Source organism: Opisthocomus hoazin, chromosome 6, assembly GCF_030867145.1.
Source record: "Opisthocomus hoazin isolate bOpiHoa1 chromosome 6, bOpiHoa1.hap1, whole genome shotgun sequence".
Taxonomy (NCBI): Eukaryota; Metazoa; Chordata; class Aves; order Opisthocomiformes; family Opisthocomidae; genus Opisthocomus; species Opisthocomus hoazin.
The window spans coordinates 73,336,138-73,357,421 of record NC_134419.1 but is presented as its reverse complement, the minus strand read 5'-3'; the positions used below and the strand labels follow the sequence as shown (position 1 = coordinate 73,357,421).

The 21,284-nt window shown below is 37.3% G+C and overlaps 1 protein-coding gene across 3 annotated transcripts; it reads left to right on the top strand.

Moving 5' to 3' along the window:
* Nucleotides 1-363: 363 nt before the first annotated feature.
* Nucleotides 364-19,027, top strand: FAM204A (family with sequence similarity 204 member A). Of its 3 annotated transcripts, none has more exons than XM_075423819.1 (8): nucleotides 364-420; nucleotides 1,017-1,304; nucleotides 2,253-2,343; nucleotides 2,877-2,910; nucleotides 3,485-3,587; nucleotides 5,348-5,437; nucleotides 16,284-16,390; nucleotides 16,744-19,027. In XM_075423819.1, the coding sequence occupies exons 2-8, from the start codon at nucleotides 1,053-1,055 to the stop codon at nucleotides 16,793-16,795; spliced, it is 729 nt and encodes a 242-aa protein (XP_075279934.1). In that variant the 5' UTR covers nucleotides 364-420; nucleotides 1,017-1,052; the 3' UTR covers nucleotides 16,796-19,027. The 3 variants fall into 3 exon arrangements, with proteins under 3 accessions (XP_075279934.1, XP_075279935.1, XP_075279932.1); XM_075423820.1 differs by lacking the exon at nucleotides 364-420 and adding an exon at nucleotides 427-837 and having other exon boundaries at nucleotides 3,488-3,587; XM_075423817.1 differs by lacking the exon at nucleotides 364-420 and adding an exon at nucleotides 427-837.
* The last annotated feature ends 2,257 nt before the right edge of the window (nucleotides 19,028-21,284 follow it).

The window sequence follows — 21,284 nt, the reverse complement described above, 5'->3', positions numbered from 1 at the left end:
AGACGCCACACTCCTTTATGACAACTAGGATTGCTGCAAAACTTGTCACCTGCTTTTCTTCCAGAGCACTGCTGTTAATTTGGACAAAACCACCTCGCTTGCCCGCGTTGGGCCGTCAGATCCTTCGGGAGCCCTCCTGGGCGTGAGGAAGCTGCCCTGTTCCCCCAAAAGCGGCCTCACTGCGAGGAGGGACCCCATGCCCTCACAGCCCCCAGGGGAGAACGCCCTGCCCGGGGCAGCACCACCTCTTCCCCCGGGGCCGGGGACTCCCTCGCCCCTGCCCCGGCCTAGGCCGCCCTGCCGCGTTGTCATGGAGCCCACATAGGCCGGGCCCAAGGCAGCAAAGCGCCCGTTGATTGGCTGCGGGGCACAGTCCAATCGGCGGGCGGGGTGTTCTGGCGGTGCCAAGATGGCGGCCAGGTAAACACGGCCAGGGGCGTCCCGGCGGAGGGGTTGTGGTGAGGGCTGTTCGGCGGCGTGCGGACGGACGGGGGGTGCCCGCCGCGTTCTCCCGTTCCGGCTTGGAGCGGCGTTTGGGGTCGCTTCGCCCCGCCCGGAGCGGGCTGCCCGCGCTTCCCCGGCCTGGCCCCTTCCCCGGGCGGGCTCTGCTCTCCGGCCTCCCCGGGAGGCGGCGGGGGAGGGCGGCTGCGCCGTCTTGGGAAGCGATCGGGCGGGCGGGACGTGGCCGTGGCCAGAGACTGGAGGTTCTTGCTGCGGTATCGCCCGTAAGCTGCCGGCAGCGGTGGGCAAATGCGAAGTGGCAAATCGTGGAAGAGCAAGGAAGAAAATAAAAGTGAATAGCTTCAGCCTGTGCACTTAAATCCGTTCTCTGAAGTAGTAAGTACTGGAAACTTTATGATGTGCTTGTCTGAAACGTCTAATGTTAGTTACTTTTCTCAAGAGAAATTAAAACATTTCTGATTATGTGTTTTGCTGTTTCTGCTTCTCTCTTCTGCGGGTTAATTATGTTTTTTTCTCGGAATGGGTGAGCTCACTTAACTCTGGTGTCTCTGCAGTGACCTGAAGTGGCTTGGACTTGTTTAAACTGGAAGATGTGGAGTGGGCTGTTACCGCCAGGACTGAATGAAAGTGATGCTGACCTAAGCTCTGATGAGGGAGATGAATCGCATAGTTCTTTTTCAAAGCAAGATGCAAAAGAAGATGTCGAAAGAGTTCAGAGTTCAGAATTGCAGGAGAATGGACCTGAAAGTAGTGCCAGCAGTGAACCCCCTTTGCTGTCGGTGGCAGATGGAGAAAACGAATCTGAAACGTGCCCCTCTGGAGTTCCTTTAAACTTGTGGAATGTGGGTCTAGAAATATGCAGAGCAGACATGCAACATAATCAAAGCCAAATGACTAATTTTTTAATTAATATAACTGAATGTTGAATATTCAATATATAAATGTGAAATGAAGTAAAATAGGATCAGAGTGCAGTCATTGCAATATACCTTAGATTGTTTCAGGCAGAGTGGACAGGAATTTAGGTAGGAAGTGAATGTAACTTTCTCTTTTTCCTAGCGCAGTGGTGACTGAAAGCACAGCAGGGTGATGTTTGGAGAACTGTACAACTGTGTAAAGACTTGTGTTTTCAGTAGTGTCTGGACTCTGAGCTTCTTCATAACTGCTTTCTGCATTAGTGAGGACTTAAAGCTATCGGCCACTCTGCTGGTGATGCCTGTCTGTGAAGTAGAGGTGTACCCTTCTGCTTTCTGTAGGGGTTGGTTGCAGACACTCAGACTCGTAGTTGCTTATAACCTCTTGGTTTTCCTGTTGAATGTAAAGACTGAAAGAAACCTAAACAAGGCAATCTGTGTTTTGTCCTTTTGAGTCAAAATAAGAATGGGCAAAAACTAGTTACTCTCCTCTATGCACCGATCCGTGTAGGTAGCCTGCTGTGCAAGGACTACGCTGTCAGTACCAGCTAGGCAGTAACAATACTTTGAGTAGCTCAGGAGTGCACAGCCAGCAAAAGTGTATTCAGTGTCATGTCCTGTGAGCAAACTGTCAGTTTTGAATGGTCCTGGGATTTAGGGAGGGCAGAAAGTCAGAGAGAGGTGATGAAAGACAGAGTCAATTCCAATTTAGCGCCATCAGAGCTGGGTGTTCTTGATGCATAAATTTTAATGTAATAGCTATAACAAGGTACTGTGGATAAATAAGATATTAAGACAACATTTCTTAGCACATTATGTAATTTTTTTAAAAATGGGAAAAAAAGCATACTGATTTGCGTTTTCTTAATCTTGTAGAAATTTCTGGAGCTTCAGAAGAAAAACCGTGAAATGAAAACCCAAGCAAATCAGGGAAACAAAAGCCGAAAAAGAAAGCGCCACAAAAAAGGTGTTTTATATAATTACAGAATTTATTTTGTCAGAATGGAATTAGTATCAAATACATTGGAAGTGTGTGTGTGGGGTGTTTTGGGGTTTTTTGGGGTTTTGTTTGGTGTTTTTTTTACCAATAATTGAATGCTTGAGTAGATGTATTGTAGCTCTTACCTAGTATTTTATTTTTCCAGTTGTATGCATCACTTGCAGGACTAGGTTGTAAATTGCTACTTCAAGTACTACATTTGTCCCTTTTTTAAAAAGGAGGTAGAACTTAGTTGATTTATGATGGCTGAGTGCATTTCAGTAATTCTATAAAACATACTTTTGTGTATTCTGTTTAAAACTTTTTCACAGATATTGTAGGAGGTTCTTTGTATGAAAAGTCTTGCAGCTGAGTGGTTTAAATCCACATGATCATTGGGTAAAAATCCTGGTGTGTCAATCTTTCAAAGGAAATGTGACCAATTAGAGTTCTGTTAACTTAATTGGGTGCTGTAGGGTATTGCTGTGTAATGTTGGATTTTTTTTTTTGCCCCCCCCTAGAAAAATGGAAGAAGGACAATGAAGTGACTAAAAGGTATAACCAGGTCAATGTGATTATCTGAGGTCTGTTTTTAATATCGGGCGAAACTTGTAAAAATCTTGCCACATGCATGGCCAAAGCCGAGCTGTGAATGTCTTGTAAAATATCTGCTGTAGTTGTTTAGTGTCTCTGTTGTGCCTCTTGCATTTGATACCAGTGTGAAAGAGTTTATTGTTTGATTTTAAAAATCAACACAAATGTATTATTTATTGTAACTTAACATGGACTTCATGATATTCCTAATAGTGTTTTGCATGTAATTGCATACAGGCTCCTGTTAGTTCAGCTTGCTTCTTCTTTTTCCTCCATGACAGTATTAGGTTAATGGTTGGACTCGATGATCTTAAAGGTTTTTTCCAGCCTAAATGATTCTATGATTATGTAAGCTTGCTTTCAAGACTGGAATTACACTTACTGAGGGGAAGGAATAATCAATTTCACTACCATTAAAAACTGAATGTGTGAAAAGAGAATGTCTGCCAAATGGAAGAACGTCTTTTAGTGATGAAAAGAATATTAAGGGAAAGGGAACTGGGTATATTAATGACTTTTTTGTTGTTGTTTTTAGTAGTCAACAGTTGGCAAATGAAGAAAAATGGAAAGAACTTACACAATACTTTGGAATCAATGATAAATTTGAATCACCTGTGAATAGCAGGGCTCCACAAAAGGTGACTGTTGATATAAAAACGATATCAGTTTGTACTTAGCAGTTAAAGAACTCAGCCTTAACTGAGATAGGAATAAAACTGAGATTATTTGAAAGTGAGTAAATGATCAAGTCACTCTGAAGAAGGATAAGTTTGTGCACATTTTTAACTAATTCCCTTTTAGATACCACATGAATTGTACTTCGATTGAAAGGTTGCTGTGCATTCTTTTGAGACAGTGTCCATGTTTGTTTCCTGCCTGGGTTTGTTTTCTATTATCGTGAGAGACAGAAGACTTCACATGCAGTTTCACTTTTGTCTTTTTGTTTTTTTAAGTTGTGTTTTAACTTTAAGAGGTGTTAAGTAAATCCTTCAGTTGACGTCAGTGGCTATAGGAATTAGAGGTCCAAGCCTACCATACAGTTTTATTGGATTTATAACATCCTGTTCATAATTATTATTGTGTAACTAGTCATATTTGAAGCAACTGGTACTACGTGATGGACAAGTTAAGAAACTCATTATATTGCGAGTTTGTCGTAGCACCGTTTGTTCTGTAGTTTTTCTAGTAAAGACCTGTATAAGTTCTATGACATCAAATGTTCAGTTAGCCTCCTTTGTGATAAATTTTGTATTTTTCGTTTGCTTGAAGTAAGTTTCTGCATGCAAGTCATGAGGTATTGTTTGCTTCTCTCTGAGTTCTTACTTTTGATGGGTATTTAGTTGTCATTAAACTGCTCAGGATAGATGTGGAATGAGGCCCAAACCATTAAAATGCAGATGCTCCCCACATAAGTTCAGAGATTTTATCATTAGTAGAACACCTGATTAATTTCAGAAAAGACTTCTAACAGAAATGGCTATGACTGCAACTTCCAATTGTGCACTTTTTTTCAGCTTCCACCTCAATAATTCAAGTGCAGTATTTGCAAATCACTGCTTCTCAGCATTTCTTTTTGCTTTTTTGCTTTCATCTTTTAAAAAAAAGTGTGTTATTTAAGTGTCAAATGTGTTTTCTTTAGCATCACTAATATTTAAAATAAGTGAGGCTGCAAATTCTCTTATGAGAGCAAGTTTTTTTGTGAAATTCTGAAGTTGGTGCCTGCTGCTGTGCTACCCTTCTGTATTCCTTCAGAAGTGTCTAACTATAATTTCCAGTAAATGTTTACTTTTTATTGTTACGTTATTTGTAAATGTTGTAATTAAACAAGTTGTGTTCCATTGATTGTACAGGTTATTTTCTTATTTTGAGAAGTTACATTCTGAAGCTTTTTCATTGTTTTCCATAGGACTGCTATAATTTTTAATTTATTAGCACAGTGGAGTGGCACCGTGCCAGAACTCAGTTTTTGGATAGAGATAAGATCTTAGAACTGTAACGATACAGTGGTAATTGCCATTCTTCATGTTACCTGACACGTATATTTTACATTTTGTTTAGAAAGCTCCAGGGATGGAAGAGATAAGCCAGATCTTCAGATGAAATTTTATTGTGACAGGCATAAACTAGTCCGTGTAATTTTTTTAACCTACAGTATTATCCTGCACATAAGGTGGAACTAATGCAATGATTTGTGTTCAGGCAGCCTTTCAGTGAATTCTTAATTATACTGTCCATTACAATACATAGACAAAGTGATTTGTGTTACATAGAAATTACAGGTTTATGCAGTGTCTTAGAATAAAAGTGTCAATGCAGTGTCAAAGAAATATTTTTAGAAAGGATACGCTCTCTTTAAACATGTGATTTGTCCTAAAGATATTTGCTTTTCTTTTTCCAGTCTGGCCTTGAACTTAGCATAGAGAAGTCTGTGGCTGAAGGTGACATCGATAAGGCTGAGGAGCTGAGCGATAGATTAGCTATTCGTGAGGTAAGTGGGCTATTAAGAAAAGCTCTGAGGAAACATTTAGTTTTGTACATCTGTAGGAAAAGTGTCCTAACTAAAACAGTGTTGAAGATTGCTTGGGGCATCTTGTCTCTTGCCTAAGCAGATTTCTGTCATGATTGAAGGATATTGCTGCTGATCTAGTAATGTTGGACAGCTATAGCTATGTATAAGACTTGAAAATACAACCATGAACGATCCCAAATAACCTTGCTTTAAAGCGTTCATTCCTAGTCCCCAAGTCCAAGGAGTCAGTAACTAATCATCAGTATAGAGCTTTTGATTTTTCTGCATGTCACAAGCCAAGAAAACAAGAGTAGGATGTTCCCTTCCTGTCGGTTCCCTGTGCCTCAGATTTTTATTTGCATTCCCTCTCCAATAGGCTTGGGAAGCCTGAAGAAGGGTAGAGATTTTGCAAGACTAGAGCAAGACATGCCTGAATAAGGACAGATATACCCAAACTTGTGTGCCAGTATGTTTTTCTGTGTGTGATCAGGTGTTGATGGCTGGGAGAATTCTGAGGAAGAATCATACTAGACGGATGTCAAACATACAGCTGTAGCCTTGGAATGATGTTTATAGATTGAATGGATATGTTGGTTTATCTGAGTAATTTTATGAACGCTGTGCTGCTCTTTGCTACAAAAAGTTGGACCTTTTAAATTTGTATGTACTGCTGAGGGAATACTTAAACTGGTGAGAAATCTACCAGATAGCTCTGTTAATTGCAGTTTTGTATAAGAAATATACATTGGTATATTGGAATATAAATTGGTGCATGTATGGTAGGTGGTAGCAGCTGGTGTATGTAATTGACATCCAGGAAGGCTATTGTACCCACTGCTATTTATATGCAGGGGAGAAAATACAAAGGAAGAAAATTAAGACAAAAAGATAGTTGGAATAGTTATGAAGGCAGGTAAGGAAAAATAACTAAATAAGTACTATTTGAAGTGAGTGGAGAAGCTATCGTTTTTAAGTCCTCTTATTTATATAACTTCAATAGCCGAAATATATGTTAGAAGAATGAAAGCAAAAAATACATAGTTTCTATCTTGCATACTCTTCTATCTTCACAAACTTAATGGGAATTTTCAGTTCACTGTATATACTAGCAAAATTCAAAGGTATTAGAAATGCATTAAGAAAGACAAACTCCGGATACTTCTCATTCTCATACAAATATTTAAAATGTTTCCTAAGTACAGGGTTTCAAGCTAAGCTTTAATGTAACATTGCAGAATTAAATCTGTTTAATACAATGTAATACAATATTATGATGGCTTTAAAAACAGATGGCTTTTGGAAAGGGAAATACAGTTCTTAAGGTTCTGTAAATAAGGTTAGGTAAAACTAACTGTTCCTCAGTGCGTGTTCGTACACAATCATTAAGCACCTCCATTTAGTCACTCAGGGCAGTTTCTAATGACTAGACTCTTACCTGCCTTTTCACCAGTGATCACAAAACTTCAGTCTGCAAAGATAACAGCTATTCACAGTGCTAGGGGTGTGTCCTAGTGTCCCCTTTAACTCTGACCAGCTTCTCACTGTGATGCTGTTATATTACCTTTCGTGTGTACGCCGTGAAAACCACATGCTGTTTTCCTTCACAAATGTCATTATCCCATCTACTCTAAAGTGGTTAGAGTATCATAATCAATAAAACATACTGAGGTTCTAGTGCAAATTGTTTGACTATAAAAACAAATTAATGTAAGAAGTTTTGAGGTTTTGTAATATTTATGATAAACTGTTATCTGATTTCGGTAGCCATGGGATTGTACAACATCTAGCGTATCCCAGGTGCTACAGCGATGTATTATTATTTGTGGAACATTAGCTCCAAATTGTTGACTTTCAAATATTAGCATGTTGTAATTCTGAAAACAAAATGCTTGAAACATTATTAGTATTCACAGCCTTGACGTGGTTTTGGTTAAGTGGGTTTATCTGAATAAATAGTATGTTGAAAGAAGGAAAACTCAGATGACTCTGGCTTGATCTCATGAGGGGTTCTGTCGAGGCAGAATCCATGTGAATTCAGTGGGGTTCTCCACTGTTACAAAGATGTGCTACATAACCCACTGCAAGATTCGTTTTTCTTTGTGATTTTTAAGCAGCTGTATTTTTTTAAAATGGATCTTTTAAAATACTCTGTTCTAAGGAAATCATTCAAACAGTGACTAATTCTAATTCAGTGAAGAACTATAGAAAAGGATTTGATTATGGAAGAGGTTGATTCAAAAATCATTGTTTTGTTTACACGTACAATTAATAAATTGTTTTCACATGGTATAGTATTGATCCAATTGCTACTTTCCTTCTCTTTTAAAACTCGTTTAACATAATACTTCTTAGAAGTGAGTTAATTTTTGAAAGGTGTGGCTGTTTGTGTCCCTCTAACTCCCAAACGCAACACAACACCGTGAGGAAGTCAGGCATAGAACTATACTATGACTGTATTGAAGTGCACCACTTCTGAAGTCTAGAGAAATAACCGGATGAATTATTGTTCTTTTATCTCAACTTCATCTTTTTATGTATAATTTTCATTTTTCTTGAGCGATGTTGCAAGGTTGGGGGCAGGGAGTGTATGAGAAACAGCTGCCTTCTGTTTGGGGTACAGCCCCCCTTGCAGCCCTGTGAAAAATGTTCAGTGGGTAGGTGTTCTTTTTGAAATCAGGTGTATGGGGTTTTAATCGGCACCATTTTCTTTTGCAAGAAGCAGTGACTGGAACCTGCTGATAAAGCTTTTGCTTTGAGGCACAGATCCCAGAGTTCTTAAAGCTGTTTCCTGCCTTAATAAGTGAAACTAATTTTTGATGTATAACATTTATAAGCCTGTGAAACTGATAGGGCAGCTTCAGTATTTAGAAAAATGAAGCCAAAAATAAACAGATGATGAGAATAGGCAGTAAAAACATGTCGTGAAAAGCAGAGGAATGCCAGAATGATGCTGTCAATATGCTATCGTTATGACACAGTGAGAAAGGGTTTTTAGAAATCTGAATCCTTTAAAATCAGTGATGATATAGGCAATGTGCATAATCTAGCAGCTGTGAGTGGATCACTGAAATTTACATCCTAAAAGCTGAAATGATACCGCTTCAAGGTTTTGGGTCTTTTGGTTTCCAAGTGCTCCTTTTTGCAGGTTCTTTGAGGAAAATGTCATTGTACTGCTGTAAATGAGGCTTTAGACAATATATTATTTGTTGCTTTCTTCTGCTTTGACAAATACGCACAAATGCTGATTTTAAGACAAAACTTCTTAATCTAGTAGAATTTCAGGTTTTGGACTGAGAGAAGTTAGAACTTTGATACCTTATGCATGAGGCTCTGTATTTACTGGTGACTGCATGTGTGGATTCGTGTGTAGCTTTTGAGAGTAGCTAAAAATGTTTTACCCCTTCTTATTGGCAGTTGCATCTGTACTAAAAAAATGAATTGTACTTAGGTGGTGACGCTGATGATATTCAGTCTAATCTCCTGGCAAGCCTCACTACCAAGTATTACCTCTTGTCTCCAGTTATCGTCCTAGTTTGTGGGCTAGAAAAGTGGTTGCAGTTAGTTTGGGAGTTACCAGGGTGGCAGATCTGTAACTGTAGCATTGTTGGCCTTCCCCGTAGGATGTCCTCTTGTGGGGTGTTCCGCTTCACTAAAAGTTGAGTGATCCTGAAATTCTTGATTGGATGATTTTATATGTGAGTGAAATTCTTCCTGAAAGAGTACGGGTATGTCTGCATTATGTTGTGCAGAATAACTTAGGCCATCAGTAACTCTGCTTCTTCAGCTAGACTGCTTCTAGAACTCAGTCTAGCTTGAGCATCTCCGTGCTGTGGTGCAGTTGCACTGTATAAGATCAGCACTCCTTTGATAAATTTGTGTTGAGCATCAATATAATGCAGGTGGGTCACACTGTTTAATCTTAATTCACTGTGGTTTTTTAAACATGTGGTTAGACTGAGTTATTTCTGTAATACCTACAAGGTAGTACTAGAAGTATTAAATAACTAGCAATTCATTGTAGTGTGCGGGTATAATATGCACTGTTAAGGTTTATTATTGTAATCCAGTTGCTGCCTTTGTAATAACATTCCAGGGCTTTCAGCATTGGCAGAGAGTCATTCACGTTTTGAGTTCTTTTTTTCAAATGTAGAATGGCATACGTAAAGCTGTTGTTTGAACACTGCATTTAATGATGACTTGTTTAACGTGAAAGATGCCAACAGAAGAGTTAATATTAACATAGGAGTTACCAAAAAAAATTCCGAACCTTTTAAAATGAAAGTAGTTGAGAGAAGTAAGTTTATGTGGACACTGAGCTGGGCTGAGACAACAGGGTTTCCTTGGTGATGCTCTGGGGTAGGGTAGTTGAGATTTAACGGTAGCAGATACTTGGATATGTAGCTGGAGAACTTGGAATTATGTCAACTTTTCTGACGCTTTCAAAAAAAGCTTTCGGAATAATACCTTGAAGTGTACTTTACTTGTTCCTACTGTACTTATGGGTATCTGCCTAGATTTTTTTTTTTTTAAGATTAAATGTTGATAAATTAGAGCACTGTGACTGTGTGTAGTTGAAGGTGCTTATCCTTTTCAGTAAGGATGTTATGTGGAGATATCTGGTAATTTCACTTTGCTGTAAATCAGTTTCAGTTTGGAGTGATACTTGTAGAAGTTCTTTTCTGAATTGAAAGAAATAAGTTCAAAAGATTTCCCCCCCACATCCCTAATATATAAACTTGAAAATATTTTCCAAGCTTTTTTTTTCCTCCAGAGAAAGAATTTTTCATAGTGCTTGTGCACTTAAATCACTGTGTGGCGTCTCAGGAAGGAGAATGCAGATTTCTTAGGGCTCTGATATTCGGAGAACTACTCTGGCTAAACCTCAGACTTTGCATTATGCTTGTGGTTTTTGTGTTAACTGCCTGGTAGGTAGGTGCCACATTGTCTAAGAGTGTGTTAGCCTGAGGACAGTAACTTGAACACGATAAAATAATCTTGACCATATTAGACTTACTTGTCAAAAGGAACTTTTACAATATTTTGTAGTTTAGTGTGCTAAATTACTGGAGTAGCTGTCAGTCTCTAGGTAGCACAGGCTCTTTGACAGCGCTGTTGGTAAGTGCTCAGCTTAGTGGCTTCTGGCATTTTGATGAAACGTTTTTAAAGAGTTGCAATTTATAGGAAATCTGTGGTATTGTAATCAAGCTTATATGAAAGATCTACATAATCGGCAGAATTAATTGGCTGTTCAGTGGGATACCATTCTCATATTGCAGCAAGATGAGTCCTGCTGTTGTCTTCAAAATTTGCTGCATCAGTTTTGACCGTTTTCTGATGATTAATCTAGTATTTGTTGTCTGTAAGTAACTTCTGGTCATATAATTTAGAAAGCTAAGTAAATGAGCAGGGTTGTATGTCATAACCATGGAGAACCATTCTGGAAGCTGTTTTCCATTTGAAAACCTGGGTAGGATGTGATGGATCATGAGGTCACACACATGTTACTGTTTCAGATGGACAGGTTGTAGGGCTTGATGCTCTTCTATTGATGAAATAGTTTCATTTCTAAATGAACATTCACAATTTGTCATAGGGCTTTTAGGTACCTGAAGAGATTGATGCAGTTTTATACGGAATGTAACCAAGTGCCAATTAGCTTGGAAGTCTTGCCCATTGAAGGACCTGGGGAAAAAATATTAAAGAGTTTATTTTTTATTGCTGGAGGATTTTCTTTCTGACACTTAGTGGAGGTGCTTCCGAATATCTGTCTTCATGGAGGTTGTTTTCTTTTAACCTTTGGAACATGGCAGGGTTGTCACCTAGAATTATATTCTTATGCTCCCTTAATTATGTATATCTTTTCCTTAACAAACCTTAAAAAAAGATTTCAGATGTTACAAGTCTAATTAAAGAGACAGACAAAGCACAGTTTATACTGTAGATTTTTTCTGCAGTTCAATTAATCAGCATGTTTTCTCTTTTAATTAAAACCATTTTAGTAAATTAAAGCCCACAGCAAAACACATATATAATTTGTTTGTAATTAGCTCTTAATTGGTGGTAGTTGAAGCTTAGCACCCTTGGTTTCTTTCTTCATGATTGCCATTTTATTAGCAGCCAGTCATTAATTAATCTTTTTTTCTAATTAGCTTATAAAACTGTTGATGGCACATTATTGTAAATGTGATTTTAAGTTCAAAGCTTGTTAATAAGCTTTCTTACTTAGAAGAACAGAGATAAAGAAATTGCTGAAAACAGTACTACAGTTCTTTTTTTAAAATTGCCTTTCTTATAAGGGGGCTGTGTAAAGCATCTAACAGCTTATAGTTAATTTTTTAATGCTGTATTTTCTCATGAATGGAGGAAGTTACTTGGATTTAAATGTTTAAATCCAGCAATATTAGAACTGTTTAATATTAGAACAGTTTTCTGTCCTTGGTCCATTACTGTGTCATCCAAATATAATTTGATGCTGTAATACACAGCAAAAAAATACAACAAAGGTATTACAAAGTATTTGACAGGGGAAGTTGAGCACATCATTGAAAGGGGACGATTTTTATTGCAAAATCCACTTGGTATTCTTGTTTGCTTTATATATTTTATATACGTCAGCAACGGATAACATTCCATAACATAAAAGGAGAAAATCATTGCTAAAGGCAAGCCTGAAATAACTAGATTCATATTCGATGAGAAACTGTAACACTGTATTAAAAGGCTGTTTGGCTTCTCTGGTATGATCATAGGATATTTCAGGACCTGTTTGAATATAGATGTTTTGTTAGAGCTACTGGAGGCTTCGCATTTTGTATATCATACCTAATTATTTCTGGAGCAGTTCTTGAATCTGTTGTCTCATTACTTGTAGCATTCAGCGCTTACCTTGCACAGCGCTGTCTTAAGGGAAGGTCTTTGCTTTACGATACTTAATGTTAAATGTCGTGATTTTTTCAAGGAAGTTTTCTGGAAGTTACAGTAGATTCTGTTGCAACTTAATAAAAATGTTTACTCTTCTGCCTGAACTTTACATACTGTTTCAACTTCAGCCATTTCTTTGCTTGTTTTAAAAGTGTTTTATGATGCTGTGCAAGAAACACTAGAAAGGGATAGCTGACAAGGAAAAAATTAAAAATTGGATAAAAAGTAAATGAATAATGTCATATTACTAAAAAGATGAGAGGCTAATTTGTGCCGACTTTTTGCTAATTTTGTTCAAGCCTCAAAATGAGGAGCTGTCACCCGTTCTGTGTAGCACTGATGACAGTGCCAATGATCCATGAAATAAGCTGCCGCTGGCTTTGTTCTGATAAGAATGAACAAATCTGCACAATGTACGGCTTCCAGAATCTCATTTTCATACTTGCATGCAGGCTAAAAGAAATAAGCTGTTTGCAGGCTTGATTAATCAGACATTTGAGGGTTTTTTGTCTCTTTGATCTCTTTCGTCTCCTAGGTAACTTGCTTGACATTAATGTTGAGCTTGAGTAAAGACAATCAGGAATTGTAGACCAAACTGATATAAAAATTAAAGACCTTAACACTTTAAGTACTCCAGTAATGGTTCCGCTTTACTTCAGAAAACATCTGTTTTCATTTAATTAAAGAACAAAAGAGAATGGCATAAATATTTTTCATAGAAACCTGTTATTCCTTAAAAAGTTAAAGTATGATAATTGGCATTTTTAAATAAATGCCTTGAAACTGTTCAAAAAGAAGCAAAGCTTCAGAAATTTGTTACAAGGTAACAGTTTCAGATGAGTAGGAAATTTATGAAAAATAACAGATGAAGAATTTTGATTTATGCTACATTAAACATCTAGAGTAAGATATTTGACATGATTATCAGTCATCTTCAAAATCGAAAGGTCCTTACCCTGTAGAAACTAAGTTGTTTTTTAAGTTTGTCTTAAAAATACATATATTGTGTTACAAGGATGAACCATTATATCAGCTTTACTACCCAGTATGATTTACACACTTTAAACCTGTAAAATTGAAAGGAATTTAAAAAAAAAAAATGTCGCAGTGCGTTTGCTTGAGGTTATGCAGACGCTTTTACAAATCTTCCAAGTGGCTGTAAAGATGAATGCCTCAAGGGTCTAGCCAGGGCCCTGCTTTTCCAACCAGCTAAAGCCCTTATCTTAAATCCAAGCAAAGTACCATTAATCTTTTTGAAAGACCTTTTATGGCTTTTAATATATCCCAAATTAGAACATTTTACACCCTTGGTTCCTGAAATATGGTGATAAAAAGCCTTTAGAGCTTAATTTTCCTTACTGCGTGCTCTGACCAATTTGCAGTTCTTTGTGATAATGTTTAGACACCTTAATTAAAATGCAGCAAAATATTGGATGTTCTATATGGAAAATGCTGATACTTTGACTACACAAGAAATTGTTGTATATATTTTTATTCATGCTTTCTTACTTCTTTTAAGATTGTATTTTATTGAGTTATCTGATGACCTGAAATGTTTGGGGTTTTTAATGTAAAGCCCATTGACCAAGCTTTTATGGATTTCTGGGGGGGGGGCGGGGGGTGGGGCGCGTGCGAGTGAAGATGTCTGTCTGGTGTGGATGGGAGCAGAAGACATTTAATCTGGCTAAAATGTTTCTGTGTGTTTATATGCAACATATTCGTTTTCACGTCTTGAAAATTTGACCCTGTGTAGCCTAGAAATTATAACATGAATGCTGCAAAATGTTTCCCCTTCTACATACTGTGCAGAGGATCTTATTATCCCATTTTTTCCGTACTTTTCAAAGATGGAAGAACTCATTCTGTCTTCCAAGAAATACAGATCAAAAGATTTTTCTGCAGCCCTTGTATAGACCTCACTTGTGTATATTTGTATTTGCATAAGTGTTCAATAGACCACTAGAATATATTTTAAGGAGATGCTGTTATTCATCACATAGCAAGAGTCAATTTTCAAGTATGTTAGGAGGTAAAATACAGTTGCAAAATAAAGGCATGGTTCTGCTGATTGACTGACTTCAGCCATCAGATTGCTCTATTTTTGAGCTAATAATTACTCCTGTTTCAACTAACAAGTAAACATTTTAGGAATATTTTAGGTGAGTGTTCTCAATTATTTTTGTGCTGCAAGTATATTAAAGTTAATAGCTGCCCTTAAATATTAAGCAACAATGCCAATAAAAGAATGTTATGTTCTAGTCTTTGACTTGAGATTGGGCAATTCAGATGTTGGCATTGAATTACTGATTGTATAAAATGTTAATGCTCAGGGGAATAATGATGTAGCTAATAACAAAAGTTTTCATGTCACCAGACATTTCAATTATTTTGTGCATCAAGATGATTCCATAGGTACATATTTATGACCTTATGACACACGCAAATAGTAGGTGAAAAACTTGTTTAGCATTATTTTGCACATTCTCCTTTTCATACATTATGCTTACCTTTTAACTGTTTGTGTTGCCAGTGCTGAGAGCCTCAAACAAAGCACAAACTGATGTTGTGCTTACCGCCTACGTGCGTGTGGACTCTCAAAGCCTGCTGCAGAAAGGCTGCTTTCTTGGTTCTTGAAGCTGAAAGGAGCATAAGGTAGAATTGTTTGCAGTGATGCTGTTTCACCTTGGTAATAAAATGGTCAGGGTACCGACCTACCTACAGAGTAGGTGTTTGATGGGAGAGTTGTACAAGATGTGTCAGCGCATCTACACCTGAAGGTGCGCTCTTGAGTTCTCTCTCAGCTTATCTGGGTAAAACATCTCTCGGCGTAAGGAAGAATTGCCTGTATAGACACTGCAGGTATTGAAGTGTATTACCACTAATAATGGAACTTTAATGAAAGTATTAAGGAGTGTTCTCTCACTTTCCCATTTCTCACTTGTTTGATGCTCACATGACATTTGGGGAAAATTCAGAACATCCAGGCAGAAACAGTACTTCAGTAGGTTTGGACTGCATAGGAAGAAAACCTGTTTGTCTGCATCACAGATTGTAGCAGTTTTGGCAAAATGAATTGCTTGTTTGTCTTGGAGAAACGCGGTAATTTTTGAGACCATATTCTTCTATAATTCATAATTTGGTTGAAGATAATGTCAAGTCTTGACAGCAAACTGTAACTAAAATGAACAGTTTATGAATGCTGATTAAGGAAGATAATCTGGTCATAGTTCACAGTGCTTGCTTTTATTTTTCTTCCTCTCCCTTGACATAAGTTTATGAAAGTAAAGTAGTATGTACTTACAGCCTAGTGCAACCTTATTTGAAAAGCATGCATATTATCACACTAATAATCTAAAAGCTGGTAATGTGAAGACTGAATGCCATACGGACTCTAAGGACACTGCTTCATTTACTTTCTGGACAGACTGATTAAAACATAACTACTGGTACTACTGGAAAATGTGTGGTAGTAGCATTTCTTCCTGTATAAAACTGTCTTATGGGGTGTTTTTTGTATTGGTAGGACCTGATACTGTTCTGTTAGCACAGCTGAGGTCACAGACTGGTCTTAATAATGGGGACTCTGTGTGTGTATATCTATGTCTATATATTTATTTAAAAAACAACCAAAAGGATCTAGTGGGACATTGCCCTTTTATTCTTCAAAGTGAAGGATTTGGTGAAAAGGTTTCTTTGCCTCAGGATCCTACTCCTCTGTATTTCTCTCAAGACACATTCTTGCTTGTCTGATTTAATAGTACAGCATCAACCTAATATCTGAAAGGTATTTTAATATCTGTTCACTTTTGAGAAACAATATCGGACCAAGCAGTTTGTGAGCCTTAAATTTCTTATGAGCCATTTGTATCTATTCAGTCTTCCTTTGTTCCTTTTTATGTCTTAGCTTGGTGTGAAAATTGCCAAAGCTGCTGCTTGCCGCAACTTTGTAAAAGCCAAGCAAGAAGCAGAGGCTGCCCAAGAAGCTCGAAAGAAAAAGAAGCTTGCTTGGGGGTAAGTCATTTGAGTGTGGAATTAAACATTTGCGGTTTCATTGGCACGAAGTGTATACAATACAATCTCAGTTAAATGTTTTCTTAGTTGAAATAGGCTTGTGCTAATCTTATTTGTTTAGTTTAACCTTGTTGAGTTTTGGGGGGTTTTTCTGTGGGGTTTTTTAGCAATGGATCAGACTTAAGCACAGAGGCTTTACCAGAATTAATGTATTGGTTATGTGGCTACATTTGTCTTCATGTCTTTATTACAGTATTGAAAATAAGTTTTTGTTGTTACTAAGAATAGTGTGGTTGAATACCTGAAACACATATGCTCATGATTCCCACTGTGGCTTTTGTGCTCTTTTTCAGATTTGAAGCCAAGAAAAGATGGGAAACAAAGAGCAACATGGGATATATGTAATCCATCCTGTTTTCCCCAGGAGTTAAATACCTGTTTTTACTTGAAAGTACCTGTTTTTACTTGACTTCTTAAATCTAAACACAAAAAAAAAACCCAAAACAAAACCAAACACATCAAATTCCTTGTTTTTCTCTTAATGCTATTAGACTGCAGTATCTTGTAATGTAGCAAAAATACTATCTAAACATCAATACTACATTAAATAAGTATTTTTCTCCAAAATAGGAAAATCTAAGATAATGCATTGTAGAACGCATTTGGAGTGTGGTAGAAAACTCTCTAAAGTTGGAATAAAGTGCTTGGTCCAAATGTGTTCTGAGCTGCACTGCAGTTACAATGCGTGGGTATAAGGAGAGGGTTAAGTTATCCTGCTAAGGTTATACAGACTTAATGCAGTAAGTACGACTTTTCTAATTGCTTGAAAGCTTGGAGGATTGCTAAATAAAGAAAAACGAAACCACCCTACCTGTTTAAAACTATTATTATTTATGTATTTATGCACTTAGTAAAGGTAAACAGAAAAAAATGGGCTGAAGAAGCCCATCTTTTCCTGGTGATGCCCAAGCATCTGGATGTGGCCAAGCATCTGGTATTATTTGATGTGTCCAGGTGCCATATTCTTCAGAATATTTCAAATTCCCTTTTTCCTTTGCTTTCCTTCCCAAGAACTCAAGTTTTAGAAGTCCCAGTTTCTTTGAGCAGATAAAGTATAGAAATACGTATTTTGAAAAATATCTGAATAGTTATGTTTTACAGTTAGCTGCACCCAAGAAACAAATGTAGGTTTTACTCCAAGTCAAATGTTTTACAGATCAATTAGGATTTGAATGTTTATGTTATAAGATTATAACAAGAATTGATGATAATGTTTCTTAAAAATTGTTCTCGGTGAAAAGTAAGGACACATTCAGAACTAATAACTTTTTTCCCTGAAGCTCTTGCGTATATGTTTAGTCACCACAATACCTGAATTGAATTGGTAATGTAAATGTCAGTTATTGTTAACCAAGATTAATGTGTTTCAGGCCAAAGGTATGGTATTAGCGTAATGGTGATTTACTGTGTAAGTACTTGAGGCTAAAACAACTTGCCAACAAATAGCAATTTGAAGTTTTACGGCACCAGTTCGAAGAGTTTAGGTTTGCAGTCCAACATGGAATAGTGCATTTTTGTTCATTAGCCCTCAGGATGTTTGGTTCTTTTCTTTTTTAGGAGAACATCGTATTTCTTTCACAAAGATGAGAGTTTGCAATATGGTAATCTGCAGTTAGCTGTAATTAGTTATGATGACAGAGTTGAACACAATTGCCAGGATTGTAAATCAGGGGCTAAACAGGTTTCTGCAGTATAACATCATAAATCTCACACTATGGTTTACAAACTATATTAGCTTTAGAAACTTTGGTGTGGGAGGAAGCAAATGATACTTCTTTGGAAAGTGATTACAAAGGTAAACTTCATGTTTACTTTCATAAACAAACATTACACTATGAACCTTCATGGAGATTTTTCTCAGTTCCAAATGTTCCTGTCCAAAACTTAGACACTCTGTCCATAATTTCTGTTACTTTTTTAAGCAGCTGGCAGGTGAGTGTTAATGACAGCTGATATTTCTGATTGTTGTATACTGAAGAGCAGAGTGATGCTGATAATTTTGTGCTGAAAACGTCAGCAGTATTCCATTAAACATTTTCAAGTCGTGTATATTAAACAGATGCTATACGTTTTCTTGTAATAGTTGCTCTTAATAGTAACAACATTTATTAGTCAAGGATCTTGATCTAATTGTAAGGGTCAGTGCTCTGTGATATGAAAATGTGCTTTAAAAGAAATCCAAACACTCAAAAACCGGCTGTTGTCTAAGAGCTTGCCACGTTGTATTTGTCACAGCAGTGCATACCCAGCCACTTGTAATATTTTTCACTTAAAATAACCGATTATGTTAGGCCTTTAATAATGTAACTGTTTAGGAAGTATGCAGAGTATTTGCATTGGGTTACTTGTGCCATGAACAAAACTGATCACGTTTCAAGTATTTTGATCTACCTAAAGTATTCATGTAGGATGTCAGTTAATTCCCAGAATTATACAATGTTCAAAAAAACCTGATTAACAGGGAAAATACAAAAGCCTAATAAAGCTCTGTAGAGACTGTCTGAATACATAATATATAAATGAATGCATAACTATACCTTTAATAAACATCCTCCTAAATTGCTGATGTGATTCTAAGATGCCTTGCATTTCTGACACTTTTTGTAAAGTACTACTTCTGTGCTGTGAATTTTGGCCAAATAGAACTGTGTTCTGAGATTTAACTTTTCCTGTTTTTTAACGATGTTAAAATACTCCAAATACTTGTTTCAGTTAACTGAAACCTTTTTAATCAGCTTAAATATATAATCTCTTATACTGAACTAGATTTGAGATGTAATAATAATTCTTTTAGTAAATGAAAAGTTTGCACTATCTTCTCGTCTGACTGAAATGATGTATCTGGAAGAATGTACTTAAATTATTAATTCACTGCCAGTCTGTTGTGAAGCCAAATATTTATTAGGAGCTCATTTGATGATATCTTTGGTTGGGCAACAGTTAAAAGGCATCCTTGCCTAAGCTCCTCCCTACCCCAAGAAGCCTTGAAAAACTTAAATGCATGCACTAGTTTTGCCCCAATATTTCTCCACCACAATTACATATTTCTTCCAACTATAGTCATGGTAGTCTCTTGGATATCCTGAGGAGTCTTAAGTCTTTTGAGGAAAATCCTCGTTAACTTCCCAAGTGCAATTTTCCAGAGCAAGCAGAACTAACTTTCGAAGAGGAATGTCCTCTCACAGTTACCCATTGTTCTTTGGACAAGGGTTCCATCTTGAGCTACCTGGCCTGATCAAAGCTAGCTCGCTTATCTGCCAAACTTTGCCAGCAAGGCCTCGTAACCAAGTTTGTTACTCGGGTACTGTAACACTGAGAGGTGGTTGGATAGCTGCTGGGTTTACAGTAGACTTGGTCAGTGTCAAGTTGATGGCCCTACACACTGTTTCACTAAGCAGTGTAGAAGCTCCTCATGGTACGCTTCTCACTCGCGTGGGTATAGCACCCTTTCATTTCTGCTCCCATCTGGCGATAGTCCAGACTCATATTCTCGCAGCTGTTGCATTCTGAGGCCTACACAATCGAGCAATAAATTGTTTATCAGTTCCTGTGATAAAATACAGCCAGTTTGAAGTTTGACAATGGCATACTAATACAATTGCTGGTATTTCTTAATACCGCATTCCTGAGCTCCTACACCAAAGAGTGGCTGCAGGGACAGTTTGACAGATAAAAACATATATATAGTTGTTAAAGTTTTAATAGTTTTTTGCCTGCAACCATAATCTGTATCATTATTTTTTTTAGTTTAATTCTGTTGGACAAGTTTCAAAGATAATACGGTGTGTAATAAGCCTTTGCAACCTCTAATTTGTGAAGGAGTGTCTGTCCAGTTAATACTTGCTCATTGAAGCAAGGCGTTTTGAAATAGCTGAAGTACGAACTGTAATTACTGATGTCTGTTTCCTATTCACCTATAGCTTCTGGCATTTGCTCAAAAAAAATGTAATGTATTGCTTAATCTCAGAGCATTCCCCACTTTCAAAAATATTTACTTCGTGAGAATTGTAGAGTGCTAAATGACCTCAGCAAAACCAGAGTAGATTTTTTTTTTTATTTTGTATTGATCGTATGTAGTTAATCCACCAAGAAGTATTTTTCCTGTTATTTTTGACTGTTGGTAATTCAGATATGCATGCATTTATAATGTACCTCTAGTGCAGGCTCAACGCATTTTAAAAAGTTGTAAATATTTTAGTAATAGGGTGGGTGTTTTACTGCACAAATGGAGGCTGAAGAGAGGAATACGAAGGTTGAGCAATTTACGCGAGGGCAAACTGCAACCCGGCAGCAAAGTGGCAAATGGAATCTCCTGCTTTGGGTGCAGTTTGTCATCGCTGGAAAGAAATGGAGGAAGAAGTCTTGAACAAACGTGAGGCAGGTGCCTCAGTCTCTTTGAAAGCCCTTGGGAGCTGGGTACCTCGTTACCGTCTGTCCTTCTGGGAGGGTAAAAAACTGGGATAGTGAATGCAGATTTTCCAAGCATCACAAGAGTAAGTGGAAGCCCTAATTTCATTTGAGAAAAGTTGTCATCTTTCATGTTGAAAAATGCCAGCACTGCTTTGTTCTGCCTCCAGCTGTGTTTATTATGCCATCAAATCTTGTCTTCCCGGTTTCCTTGGGATGTAGCAGAGTGGAGAGTTTTTCTATTTCTTTGCTTAGAATCAGACCTGGAATATAACATTTTCTCCTCCAAAAGCATATGAGTTAAATGGATATGAAGAAACACAAACAGCCAACTTACATATAAAAATAGCTCTACGTATTTTGCATGTGATGGTTCCTATCATGCTCATTCTTTGATTATGTTCATAAATATGCTGGACACCATCTG

What these genes read in the sequence shown, in the direction of transcription:
- FAM204A (XM_075423819.1), top strand. Translation starts at nt 1,053, where the DNA reads ATGTGGAGTGGGCTGTTACCGCCAGGACTGAATGAAAGTGATGCTGAC. An exon ending in TTCCTTTAAACTTGTGGAAT is followed by an intron (nt 1,305 to 2,252) that starts GTGGGTCTAGAA and finishes TTAATCTTGTAG; the next exon opens with AAATTTCTGGAGCTTCAGAA. An exon ending in GACAATGAAGTGACTAAAAG is followed by an intron (nt 2,911 to 3,484) that starts GTATAACCAGGT and finishes TGTTGTTTTTAG; the next exon opens with TAGTCAACAGTTGGCAAATG.